At 38.6% G+C, this 14,543-nt stretch overlaps 1 protein-coding gene across 1 annotated transcript in view; it reads right to left on the bottom strand.

Moving 5' to 3' along the window:
- The window catches only part of LOC103066465 (collagen alpha-4(VI) chain-like), an 85,972-nt gene that overhangs the window by 27,610 nt on the left and 43,819 nt on the right, over nt 1–14,543 (bottom strand). The window contains exons 16-24 of the mRNA XM_088150886.1: nt 13,610–13,663; nt 12,606–12,677; nt 9,700–9,726; nt 8,792–8,836; nt 8,413–8,466; nt 7,879–7,941; nt 5,126–5,191; nt 4,486–4,539; nt 3,184–3,219 (exon numbers count right to left, since the gene is read on the bottom strand). Of these exons, the coding sequence (XP_088007012.1) occupies nt 3,184–3,219; nt 4,486–4,539; nt 5,126–5,191; nt 7,879–7,941; nt 8,413–8,466; nt 8,792–8,836; nt 9,700–9,726; nt 12,606–12,677; nt 13,610–13,663 (471 nt within the window). The remainder of the gene's footprint in view (nt 1–3,183; nt 3,220–4,485; nt 4,540–5,125; nt 5,192–7,878; nt 7,942–8,412; nt 8,467–8,791; nt 8,837–9,699; nt 9,727–12,605; nt 12,678–13,609; nt 13,664–14,543) is intronic.

Genomic DNA, 14,543 nt, shown 5'->3' with positions numbered 1-14,543 from the left:
ATTTTTACTTTCTTGACATGGAAATCGTAAAAAAAAAAAAAAAATGGAAATCAGACCTAGAATTTTCACAGTTTCACCTCCTCTGGAAGGCATCAGGCAGAGGGAAGCTGCCTTTGGTAACTCGATTGAAATTTTAGAACAAAGACAATGTGAACAATTTTAAGAATTAACATACATTTAGCCATCTCAGGCAATGATTAATAAAGGAGAGTCTAGAAATGCATAAAAGAAAGCTTCAGCTATGCAAATGATAAACTTTTGATGGAAGGATAATTTTCCCATTATGTTCTAACTGTTCTGCTAAAGTGAGGGAATAGAAATAATTTAGAAAAATGTCAAAGCCTGCAGGGCCCTCTAGGGTTCTATGAGAATACTGCCAGTGAATAGTTGGATCGCAAGGCAGACGGAAAGGAAATCATACTAATGTCAGCCTAGACAAAAAGGCAAGAAATATGCCAAGATCGCTACTATGGCAGGAGGCATTTGGACTTTGAGGGCAAGGTCCCTTTATCCAACTATGAAAAAATCTACCCATTTCAAGAAATCTCAAAAGAAGGCAATCTTTCTCTTTGGCTGCTGCCCTCAGAAACTGGTATCTAGCAACCTACTGCTCCTGAAGAACTAAATCTTCTCTAATGCTATTTTTAAATTGTTTCCATCTTCCTCCAAGAAACCTGAGGCAGTCCATAAGACATTTGCCCTTAATTATAAGATTGAAAAGTAGTAAGTGGTTTAACGAGTTGGGGCCTGCATCTTTGAACTCCCAATCTCACACCATTCTGAACACTATTCTGCATTGCTTCTCAAGTTCCTGATACACCTGCCTTTTACCAGAGGTAGGCAAATTCAGGCCCCTAGGGTCACATACCCAGTATACAACCTTCAGAGCATTCCCCCAAAGTGCTGCTGAATTTTAATTTTTGATGTGGCAGAGGAGGAAAATTCCATATATACATGAGGTGGGGGAGTTCTTAAGCTTTCTTTGATTATTTTTTAAATGAAATGAAATTACATTTTCATTTATTTAAAACTATTTTTTCTAGTCCTACCCACCTCTTTTAGCCTTATCCACCAGTCCACCCATTCCCAACATTTCATTCACAGCGGAAGCCGCGCATGCCCAAAAAAGGCGCGAAGCAATGGAAACCCCGCCTCCTGCGCTCACCAGCTGGGCTCTGCTCTAGGAAGGAGGCTCTGGCAAACCACTTCCGAAACACCTTGCCTTGAAAACTGCAGCGACTCGTCCAGGCAGCCGCAGAATCGGTCACGATTGAGTGCGGATAAAAAAAAAAAAAGGCAAGGCTAATGTGCAATCACACTCCACTTTTACACATAAGCTTGCCCAGTTCCATCTCTGAAATCCAAATCTTTTCCAAGCATTTTTGTGTAGGGTTTCCATTAAAATACAAAAAAAGCCACCAATGTACAGCTATATGCTTGCAGAATTTAAATGGTGTCAGGGGCACTGCCCTGCAAATAGCTGGGTATCAGGCCCTACTGATGAGATTGGGCCTCTGGGATCAGTTGGGAGCCATGCTCTGCTTGATTGCTGTCTCTAGGCTGGCAGTGGTTTCCAGATTTATGGTCCTGGGGACTTCAATCTGCCATCTGTGGAGGCAGACTTGAAGGCAGTACAGGAGTTCATGGTCACCATGACCATCAGGGACCTGATGCAGCTTATTGCAGGCTCAACTCACAGGGGAGGTCACACATTAGACCTATCTTTTGTCTCAGGGCAGTGGCATCATGATCTGAGTTGGGAGATATCACTATCTGGACAGATCACTATCTGGTAACCCTGGAGTTTACTGTAGTACACAGGAAGGCAGGGTCTATTCAGTCAGCTTGCCCCACATACCTAATGGACCTACTGAGTTTCAGAGGGAGCTTTCCTGAGGCTTTGTTACATGGTTGGATCAATGGACCATCTGAAGGGTCACTATGAAGACTAATGACACCTGATGGATAAAATCACTTGGATTTGCTCTCACTTTGACTAGCAACTAAGGCACAATATGGTGATGTTATCTGGGATGGGTTTCAGCCTGTTAGTTCCAAGGAAATGGACACAGTCCTTGGAGCTGTGGATGTAGCCACTTGTATTTTGGGTCTATATCCCTCCTGGTTGGTTAAAGCCTCAGGGGGAGGGCATGTAGGTGTATCCATGGGATGGTAAATGCCTCATTACAGAAGGGGGTAGTTCCACTGGCTCTGAAGGAGGTGGGGTGCATTCCCTCTTCAAGAGACCATAGCTGGATCCAACCAATCTGGACAACTTTAATCCAGTTTCCAACACTGCCTTTTTAGGGAAGGTTGTTGAGAAGGTGGTCGATCTCCAGCTTCAGAGGGCCCTAGAAGAAGCAGATTATGTAGGTCCTTTTCAGTCAGGATTCTTGAATTTATTCTGTATCTTAATGAATTTAAGATCTTGCTGATTTATTTTGGGCCAATCTTTCTCTTTCAGCCCTGTAGGGCTGTTATTTTAGTGGAGATTTCCATACCTGGCATCATCTGTTACCACAGAAAATGCAAGATATAAATGCAATAAGTAAATAAACATTTGAAAATACAGTGCATATGGCTAAACAATGGGTTGGAGAATGCCATTAAACTTTCATTATTTGAAGTATGAAGCATCTGTCATTTTTGAGTTCATAATGAGCATTCATATTCAGCAAAATGAAATACTGTCGAATGAAATAAATTCATTAAGATGCAGAATAAACTCAAGGAAGGAGTTTTCTAAGGGCAGGAGAATAACTTGTTACTACTCTGGCCCAAACAGACATGAAAATGAAGCAAGGGTTAAACTTTGTGATCAAATAATTATACCCTTATTAAAAAGAATGGATAAATTAAGATCTGGACAGGGTTGTATGTCATGATTTTTTAAGTTTAATTATTAGCAGTTCAAGATTTGATCATTTTCACTGGCAGAGAAAAGTTAACAGCCTTTCCAAGAACAATTAGAAATATCATTAATTTCATGAAAGTCAGTTTTCTTTTAAATTATTAGTTCCCGATATCAAGAATGATTCAGCACTGGAATGAGTCTGCAAAATCATCTATTGCTATTCATGAACTCAATGTGAATTCCCCAGGACCCATTTTTAAATGAGAGAGGAGGAAAAATCAGACTCAGTTCTCAGTAATGTAGTAGTACGTAATGCAACAGTTACTAACCTCTGAGCCAGGAGTACCTCTTAGCCCACTGGGACCCTAAAAAAAGAAGGAGGAAAAGCAGTGATAACATCTCATACTGAAGCAAGTTCTGAAAGCACAGGACTGCAGACTTTAAGCCAGTGTTTTTCAAACTTGACAATTTTAAGATGTGTGGACTTCAACTCCCAGAATTCCCCAGCCAGCATGCTGGCCAGGGAATTCTGGGAGTTGTAGTCCACACATCTTAAAGTTGCCAAGTTTGAAATACACTTTTAAGCCTATGTGAAACGTTCACCTTAAATTGGCTGCTTAAAAGGCCTTGAAGATACTTCAGCAGCAGCTCCAGATTCATCAAGAGGACATTCACTGCCACCCCTTTCTTAGTAATACTTACATTGATCAATCCTAAAGATTCTACAAGCCTCGCCAAAGAACCAAAATACACCAACAGTTTGTACTGAATCAGAATAAGCTTACTAGAGATTAAGAAGCTATTGGTGTGTAGAAGAGGGCTATTTCCAAAAGCCCTCTCAAATGAGTATTAGGTTATGTTACAGCAGCATTTCATTGCCCTGTCTTTCCAAATGTTGTGGGACTACAGTACCCACCATTGACTATACTGCTGCAGCTCAAGAGAATGGCTTGCCAATGCCATCTAATGACCCAAAGTTGAGTAATTAATCAGGAGCATCTGGGGGGGTGGGGGGGAGGGGAGGCATGTGCAATGCACATTAAAAAGGTGCAGGTCTTTGCCCATGTCATCTTGATTTTTTTGACATCTCCTATAGACACCCTTGTAATTATAGATATCCCTTTTTCTTTTTTACAGTAACCAATGATGCACCTGTTTTAGGCCAAAGCATCTTAAAACAGAAGGGGAAAAAAAGGGAGGTGATACCAATCACAAGGGAAAAAAGGCAAGACATGTACAGAAAAGGATTTAATAGGCTTAAGAAGCTATTTCCTACATACCTCGGGCTGTGGTTCCCAAACTGTGTGCCACGTCAAACATGGGCACTGCAGCAAACTCACAGGGTGCTGCAGGATATCACAACACTACTTGACATCTGTCAGAGACTATGTGAACTACAAGCCTAGGGTCACCGTGAAAAAAATTACTGAGACCATAAAGCACCATAAACCAAGAACATTTTTGGGAACCCCTGGCCTCACTTTGGTTTCCTCTTTGTTGAATTACCTTCACCTAATTTTAGGATATTTTTAGGAGAGATTACATTTGAGAAAGGGAAGGCATTGTTCCTCTAACCATAGCTGTAGTGTTTGCCATAAGCATTTACTTTCTCTGCATATAAGTAATCTTACTGTTGCACCGTTCTCGCCGGCTTCTCCTGGTTCTCCATCAGCTCCAGGTTCTCCCTGCAAAGGACGGCAAGATTATTTAAATTACATTTGTGTCTTTTCTAGGCTCCACCATATATGTGTGCTGAATTCTAACCTGTGACTCAAGCAAATGTTCACAATATGGTATGACTTGTTATTAGCCACCTCACTGCAATTGTGAGTATGTGTGTGCATGTTGCAGGCACATGTTTGCTGTGTGAACATGTCATGTGCGTGTATAAACCTGATTCAATCTGAAAAAGTTGAATAACAGACACTTGCAAATTCAGTTGACACTGCCAATAGCATCTTAATTCAATTTGGCTTCAGCTGACTCTGGAGACCTGCTAAAATCCACCGGGAACAATGAAACATTGTGTGCCTCCAACAATCAGACCTGAGGTGAAATGGAGCCACTAGTCAGGTATTGAGTGGCTCTCCCTTTTTCTTTACATCTGATGCATCTGAATCTCAAAATGAGTATTAATCAGCATTAGTAAATGAATAGATAATCTGCTGATTCAGTATCATAAGAGAACAAGATGCAGACTGGCAAAAATGTGCAACATTATATTTAGAAATAGCTTGGTATGCCCTTAATGATTTCTAGATGCTTGGATACCTGTGGCCCCATGTTTCCTCTATTACCAGGAAGACCAGGATCATTGTTGTCAGAGCCAGGAAACCCCTGAAAAGAACAAACAAGTTCTTAAGTAGTTTCACAGACTTCTGCTTTTCCTGCAGCTGAAAAAAAATGGGTCAGAGTAATAGAATCTACATTCATCTTAGTATAAAGTTAGGCCTTTAGTCAAAAGCAACAGAATAGTTCCCTTGAAGCAATAGAGGAAATCACTGTGGTGGGCAAGAAAGCCAAGCATACAATCTGAGTAGGTAGATTCATGATTGAAGATATAAATATCTTTATACAAAATAATGTCTATCCCTTTACCTTTTAGAAAAACACAGCAACATTCTGAATTATCAGACCAAGTAATTTCCTATATTTCCAACAATGGACTGGGGGACATTATCTCCCTTATAGTATAACCTTTGCCAAATATACATATGTATGTATGCATGTACAGGAAAGGAAGACGTTTCTGGAATCATCATGCCATTTCAGTGAAATGGACTATTAGGATTAGTAATCACACATAGCAAGCAGCAGATCCTCTGACATGAGATGCATTAGATCCTCCTGAACTGGAGGTCTACATAGGATGCTCTTCTGAGCTTGGATCTTGGTTGAGCCACAAGGTCTTCCTGGCTTTGATGCATTCCCATGTGCACTTTGTCGTTGTCTTTTGGTCCTATCGGATTTGATAGGTCCTTATTTCTGGTTTGTACCTTGACTCTGATTCTGTGTTCAGCCCTTTGCATGGGCTCTACAGGGGCTTGCTGTTTTTGCCCAAATGGTGCAAGCAGTGTCACCCCATAAACTCTGCCCTTTTCATACATGCATGCAATGTCATGATGCATATGATGCATGTACAAAAGGGGCAAGACTTGAGTTGCAACATTGCAATGCTGTTTCCATCATTCTCCCCCCATTCTCCCCCCACGGGATGCTGCTGGCCTCTTGGTTCTAACCAACCACTGGCTTTTGGTTCTAGCCACCAGCATTCATTCTATCCAGAGCAAGCCTTGGCAGTCTAGATATATTTCTGGAACATTCTTGGGGATAAAACTGAAATCCACTGATCATTGGTGGGTTTAGGTTTCCATAACATTTGTAACTACAAACTTACATCTATAGATACAAACTTATAATTATATAATTTAAGTTGTGAATAGATTATTTGTGTTTCTGAGGTTTAATTTGTTAAACAACTGATCACTGCTGCTGGGAAGCTTCAAGGGTTCTCTGGTTTTCCTTATTTTTGTTTATTGTTATATGTTCTATGGTTCATTACTGTTAAATTAGATTAGGACTAAGTAATCTGGAACACTTTCCAATTCAGGACTGTCCCGTGGACTGTCCTGTTCAGAACAGATAGCCACCTAGATGAGCGATCTGCCACAAAGTTATAAAGCCTTCTTCAGTGCTACTTGCAGCTTTTCAAGTATGATCAATTCCAACTCACACAAACTTCCTACCAAAGAAAGAAACAAAAAACATTCTTCTGAAGGGCATTATGCCACCCATGTCAATTGCATGAAGCAGTTACAAAGATTTTCATGTAAACATGGAGCAGAACGAAACAGCAGGACTATGCCAAACTCTGTACTGTACTGATAACTGGGGCCATTTGTAACATTATAGCCTTCGTGAGAATAGCATTCAGTTATGCAACTTGATTTATTTTTAAAAAAAAAGGAAAGAAAGGTTTTGGAGTCATAACTTCTACCAGGTCTCAACCTCAGCCACTATTCCAAATATTTGAAACACTGCCAGTTTAGGGCACAACTTGAAGTAATCTTTCATATGTTGCTGTATTACTATTTTCACCACTCCGAAGCATCTTGCCAGCTGGGGTTAAGAAGAGGAAGTTCAATAACCTATTGTTGTGTTGCTTAAGCTGGCTTCCTTAGATCAGAAGGAAGGTAGTTTTTCAGCCTTTTGCAGCCTTTTCCATATCTGTAGGCTCCTGTGTGATTCAGAGCACTGAAGACTGGAGTTTCAAGTACATGGAGAACTTACATGAATAGGAAAGGCACTCCCTTGTAACACTAGACCAAATGGAAGCCATCGGAGCTGTGTTAGAGTTCAGGGCCCAAGTTTCTATTCTATTTGTACTGGCTCTAATGCAGGAACAGCCAACCTACAGTCCCCAGGATGCAGGAGGCCTTGAACCCATTCTGGTAGAGTAAACTCTAGGAGATAACCAACTTTTTGTGTGTGTGGATGTGCCTTCAAGTCACTGTTGACTAGTAAACTACCTGGACTAGTCCCTGCTGTTTTCTTGGCAAGATTTTGGAAGTGGTTTGCTACAAAGGCTACAAAGAGGCCACAGTGCAATTCCAGAAAGGAAGAAATCTCCTCAGATCGAGGAGAGCTGGTCATATCACAGATATCTGTGTAATTGTCCAGCAACAGTATGGAAGTGGTTTGCCATGGTGGCATCAGGTTTTTTTCCCAACTTCCCAGACAAGCCTACAGTCCTGGTATTCCCTGGTGCTCTCCCATCCAAGTACTAATGAGGCCCAGTAGTGCTTTGCTTCCTCAGATATATTTGGCCACATGCTGTTACCTACTGAGGTACAGGCCTATTACTATACTTCTTTATTACATGTATATCTGCCCTTTCCCTCTCAGGAACAGTGGCTAACAACTGTTTTAGAAATGCAAAAAATAATTCTAAAATTGGTATTTCTGATTACTGTCGTTCTGTTTATTTTGTTTTTGAAACTAAAGCAATAGTTACTATTACTTACATAGTCTCCTCTTACTCCAGGCTGTCCATGCTCACCCGGTTCTCCTCTAGGGCCTTCTGTACCCTTTAACCATGACGAGAAGAGGAGAAAAAAAGAGTTAACTTAGAGCACATCACCTCACATTTTCTAGGGCTACTCATTACGTTCTCATCCCAGAATTATTGTTTGGTGCTCACCATCCAGTATGTAGTCACGTTCATGATAGTAATGTGGAAAGGAAGGGGGCTAAAGTCATTTAACTCTATGCTAGATTACAGCACTTGTGTCTGATTCCCCTTGAGATAGATCAATTGGCACTATTCAATCCTTTTGGGTAATTAATGTATTTATTTTTCATATAATCATTAATTCACAGGAGTTTCCAAAGAGTCCGAATTGTGCTTAGAATGCTACATAGCATACATACATCTATGTCCAGATGTATTGACACTGTATATCTGAGAATCCCCAGCAAGAAATTCCAAACTGGGGAAATCTGCAAGAAGTTACAGTGCCTCCTACCCATAATGCATTCAAACATGAAATTCAGTTTACCCTTCGTCCTGAATGGCCCTTTTGTCCATGTGATCCAGGAAATCCTTGTTCTCCCTAGAGCCCCAAAAGAAAAAGTAACACGATAAGCCTGTGAACCATGTTTCTTAAAGGATCTGGATTAGAGAGGGTCTCCAATCTTTCAGAAGCCATCTGGAAAGCTTTTATGAGCCTTGTCCTTTCTTTCAGTAGTTTTTACAAAGCATTCATAAGATCATAACATTTTAAACAGATGCCTGGTTTCTTAGTGCTGTTGCAGCTGTTTTGTGACTTAATTTGATTCTACATTTATTCAAAAGCTATAAACATCTTTAATCCATCTCAGAAAATGGACTCTACATAAAATGTTTAGACTCATTGAAATGTCTGGTTTAAAGCATACCTCCTGTCCATCAATACCATCAAGCCCGACATCACCAACTTCACCCTGTTGGAGGAAGTTTGAGCTGTGTTATTATGAAAAAACTTGCTATTTTTGCAGCATCAGATGAGAAGCCTTCCATGCATGATACATTCTTTTTTCTCCCTTCCTCTGCATAGCTTATGTGCTCTCCAAGGCATGATCAGCTAGCACTGGCATATACATAACGTTAGATTCAACCAACTATTTCTGATGCATTTCTGCTAATATAATAATAATAATAATAATAATAATAATAATAATAATAATATACTGATAAAGACAAGAGGAGAAAGAGGAAGAGAAGTAATAGTCTCATTCAAATTAAGCCACTTCCAGATAAGGAGTTTGTGCCAGTTTGAAACCAGGTCCAGACCTTCATGATCCCATGACTTCACCAGTATATTTGAAATTTTTTCTTTATTCTCAAATTCCCTCCTAGACAAGTCTTTCAAGGATAATGTGGCTTGGTGACTCTGTAGCATCCCCTCATATGAACCATTTCATATGACAGACAATATGAAGTAAGGACATGAAAGGGGAAGAGGTGTTACAACCAGCTATCTTTTTTTCCCTTTTTGCATGGCATAAGAGTGAAGGACATTTTGTTTGTTGAAATGACTTGAGATGGGACAGTGATTTTTTTTGTTCCTTGTTCTCAGCATTGCAAGGTCAGCAAAAGTGAAGAGGATAACAAATCATCTTTAGCCTGATTTTGAAGGATAGTGAGGTAGAAATAGTAGAACTGTGGAGGTGCCTTTACACAGTGCCTTAGACCACAAAAAGTCCATACCTAACTACTGCAAGATAGTACTAACAACCAAATTAAATCTTTCAGCCACATCCTTTGAAGAAAGTAGTTTGTTTCTCTATTTTAAACAATTGCCTACCTTTTGTCCTCTATATCCTCTTGCTCCCTGAAATATAGAAGAAACTAGATGTTATATCAGAAGAAATTCAAAAGTCTTGAAACAGATTTCCAAATATAGAGTATTTTTCTGAACTAAAAATACTAGAAAACTAGAAATGAAGTCAACATGCAGGTAGCGACTAGCAGATTTCTTTATACCCCCATAGTAATACCTCAAAAACCCATTCCTAGCAATTGCTCACTCCACAATAGAAACTTAGCGGACTCTTTCCCATTTTTAATTGTTCAGAGAAGCACAGAAAGCAGCGCATTTTCTACCATGCATAAGGTCCCTATTAGCTTTTAATCTGAAGTTCTTATGTGCAAACATGCCCTCCCACAGAAGAGGAGCATTCATTGCATCATGTCAATGCATGATTCATTGCATCATGTCAAGCTCAGTCATTAAAACAGTAGCTGACCAATCATAATGCTGTTTTAGATAAGATGTTACTTTTGTTTTTTGTTTTAGTGGGTACTTACCTGCCACAAGATACATTTGATAGTTCTACGCTTTGTATAAGGTAATGTAAGAAGAATATTGATTTATTCTTATGCCAATCTCTACATAGATGGGAAAAGAAATGAGGACAGAAAGAGGGCTATAGCAGTATCCTCAGAAGCTGAAAATATTATGCCATTATATTCAAATGATGCAGAGAAGAACTTCATATCCATGAAGTGTGGCTGAAATCAGGAAAGCCTAAAATAAAAGGGCATCCAAATCTAAATTTGAAACTGGGTTTGTAGTACTATTGGCATAAGATAATCAATACAACATATACTCATTTTGTATTCTTAATTTGAGTGGTCTTGCATCACAACTTGCATTTCATTCAAAAAGGACATGGTTTTAAACAAATGGGCTGAGCAGAGCCTTTTATTATAAACTGGCATTCGTTAATGTTGAATCTAGATTAATCTGCAGAAGATGCTCAATGCTACTCCATTATAACATTGCAATTTTCTTTTCCTTATTCTAGCAAGTGTGAGTAGAATTAATAGACTAAGGATAGGCAAATCAATTTCACATTCTCTTTTTGGGGGGGCTGAATTTTTTTTTTTTTGCAATTTTCCATAATATAATGCATTTATTTATCTTATTGTCATATATATACACATATGACACTAAGATACATAAATGCATTATATTATGGAAAATTGCAAAAATAATTCATATATAGAAATTTCAAAATTTCTATATATAGGTATGCTTATGTGTGAGAGAGACAGAGAGAGCAATTTGCACTAAAGAATTTTAAATAAGTTTCTATTGTAATAGTGGTGCAAAAGTGTAAAAGTTAATGCGTGTGTATTCAAATACACATAAAATGGATTTCTTTCCCTAAATAAGGCAAGGGTGTGTTACTTATCTGAAAGAAAATGAAAAAAATTATCCCCTGTAAATCAGCTATGGATTTTCTGCCATTTGTTAAGAATATGGAAATAGAGGAAGATGTTATAGAAAGTAAACAAACAGGCTGGAGATGAAACTAATTAAAACAAGTTGTTAAAACAGAGACAGGGAAAAGAAAAAAGCCTTGCTGTCACTTTAAGAGAGGCAAGGATGACCACTGTAGGCCTGCCTTCCCCTTGTCAAATCCTATGTGTATCTGCAATGGAAAACCTCCTCTATCCATGGAGGCTTTCTATACAAAGGAAGAGCTGAAAAACCAGGATCCTCAATCTTCACTGTCTCCATGGATAGGCCCTCCATTGCAGACACTCATCTTCAACACACCAATAGAAGAAAGAAGATAGGACATCTGCTGAACAGAATTAAATGTCATAAATATACTTACTGAAATGCTTCCTAGAAGTAAGAGACTCTGAACTCACTAGGGTTAGACTTACTAAAGAGTAAGCTTGCTCAGATGTCCTTCTGCTTGGGATCAAAGATAACAGGATCTCTTCCCAAGTTTCTACCCCAGTTTACAAGGAGCAACTTACGTAGCCAGGAATATGAATTGCTGACCTCAATGAGGCTTCCTACAGATTAAGCCTGCATAGGTTTATGTTTGCAGTACCCAGATTTCCAGTCTCTTTTTCTCTTCATGAACAGTTGTATATTTGTGGTTGTGCAAGAAAGTAATCTCTATGTAAAATAATGAATTGTGTATGCACAAGCAGGACTTAATTTTATAAATGGGAAGTCTTATCTTACAGGCAATTAATTTTAATCAGCAATCATTTCATGTGGTTAATAGTAGTTTAACTTTTTTTCTTGGCCCTGCCCCTTGTTCTGAGTGTGGCCCCGATGTGTTAATGTATGCAACTTATGCATACATACATGCACACACCTGTACAAGGGTCTTATATACCAAACACATTTGTTGGTCAAAAAATCTCCAGCTCTGGTTTGGTAGGAGCTAGCAACCCTAGCTGGCAAATTAGAGAAGTTCAGCCATGTGCAAACTTTGTATCTTGTATTCTTTTTGTTGCTGCTGCTGCTGTTTAATCTTCCTTTTCTGAGGGGAGATCATCTTTACATCAGGGACGTCTTCGTTTTGGTAAATACAACTATGATTTACTGATAAAAATGCACACATTTCAGCATGGGTGTCCTTGGGGTGTGGTCAAAAAGTTCAGGAGGCGGCCACAACAGTGCAATGGAAGCTCCGCTTGTTTTTTATGTGCATCACACACAAGCGAAGCTTCAATTACATCATTGTGATCACCTTCTGGATTTTTCTGATGATGCCCTGCAGATGCCTCTGCCCCCCGGATTCTTTAAGTGGGAGAGGACTACACAATCATTTTGCAAGAAGAAGCAAGCGTACATTGGAACTACACCAAGATGGTGAGAGACGAAATAATATGAAGTGCAATTTGACAAGAGTACTTAAGGCTATGGGTGATCCCTTTGGAAAAGGTTTCAAGACTTGCCTTGAGACCTCTAGCACCAGAGCATCCAGCTTCTCCTTGTGTTCCATTAGAACCCATTGGACCACGGCTTCCCTAGGAGAAAAAAAAGAGAAAAATTGGAAAACTTGTCTACTGAATATGACCAATGCCTTAGGTACCTTTGCCTTTTCTTTGAAGGATGTGTCTTTAATTTCTCTAATCAGAGTGGCTGAAATCTGTTGGATTGTCTCCTAGCTATATGCTATGAAATTCAGACCAACCTTCGCTGAATCAGGAGCTGTCAAACCTCACAATGATAACTAAGTAATGTAAGATTAACTCATGAGATTGGCAAACATTACCAAACACTAATTATCTAATACTATTGCTATATTTATATTTCAACTCATTCTTCAAATGTGAGCTTACTGCATATGCTTGCTAAGATGCACATACAGGCTCCTGTATGAACACATCCTGATGAATGCAGAAATGAAGCAATCTTTTTCAGAGGTACGGTTCACACACAGCAGATTGTTAACATTCCAGTCCTCTTCTCCATCACTTTACTTTTATATTATTTTCTCTTTATAATCAGCTTTCTTTGACCAGTGATTATAAACAGCCCACATTTCAAATATTGGTAAGCTTCATTGTATACCCACAAACCCTCTTCCTTATTTATTTATTTATTTATTTATTTATCAAATTTGTCACTGTCCATCTCATTGAAATATGATTGACACTATCATCTATCTCTATTATCTATCTCTATCATCTATCTATCTATCTATCTATCTATCTATCTATCTATCTATCATCTGTTTATCTATCATCTATCTTTATCATCTATATCTATCAATCATCTGTTTGTCTATCTATCATCTATCTCTATCATCTGTCTATCTGTCTGTCTGTCTATCAAAAGCATTTAGAATGTTATAAAAATGGCAGTTAATGCAGATGACCAGGGATAGTTGCAGGAAGCCTTATCTTAGGTGACCACAATGTATTCTTTCAATAGCACTGCTTGGTGCGTTACTTACAATTCCTCCTTCTTCACCTGGGTACCCTGGATACCCATCAAAGCCTGTCTTTCCCTAAAAGATAACAAGAAAGAGGAAGTCAAATTTAATTCAATTATGTCGCTTCTTATTGGTAGTAGAGCTCTTTCTTCTGCAACTCAGCAAATACTGTATTTGCTGAAACACACAATAGTTCAGAGTCAATAAACTATTACGTATTCTCAAATTGTATTTTTTTACTTTGAAATGTATAATAAGACAGAAAGTTAACATGAAATGACATATAAGCTCAGGACTGAATATGTTGATGTATTTTATATTCACATAGGTCTACATTGATGGAATAGGTTTAGAAAATCATATTACTGAGACAAAAAAAAAAACATTATTAGCACCAAAATATACAACAGTTTTAAGAATTTGAAAAAACAGAAGTATTTTTCTCCAGATTACTCCATGTATTTAAATTTCAACAAAAACATTTGATACAAAGATAAGAAAGATGTTGTGTTAATACATTGCACTAAGCCATAGTTTCCTTAATTATAGTTTATTGACCAAGCTCAACAACAGACTAAAGAACAATCAGGAGTCAAAGCACATAGTAAGGGCTGAATCTGAACATAGTAAGGCCAAAAGCAAACAAACTGTCAAATGGCTTAGTGTTCATATACAAACTAGGTCATAAAGAGATGTCTTTAAAAGATATGTATGATTCTTATATATTTTATTCATCCAAATGTCCAAATTCATCCAAATCAATTGGGGGTTGACTCCAATGATTAAGGTCCTAGCCAAGGACCCAAGGGTCATGGAGGTATCATCATAACATGTCTCCTGTTCCAAGTAGGGTATTCTTTTGCAAAATTAGTGGTGCCAAAGCCAATAAGTTTAAAAGTTCTAAATATTTTGTGAATCTTTTGCTACTGCACCAAGAGCTCTTATTTACAGTCAG

Source organism: Python bivittatus, unplaced genomic scaffold (assembly GCF_059951505.1).
Source record: "Python bivittatus isolate LINGU-HERP-01145 unplaced genomic scaffold, Pbiv_v1 ctg000610_np1212, whole genome shotgun sequence".
In the NCBI taxonomy this organism is placed as follows: domain Eukaryota; kingdom Metazoa; phylum Chordata; class Lepidosauria; order Squamata; family Pythonidae; genus Python; species Python bivittatus.
Note: the sequence above shows the minus strand (reverse complement) of the source record. Positions and strands in the feature narration are given on the sequence as shown.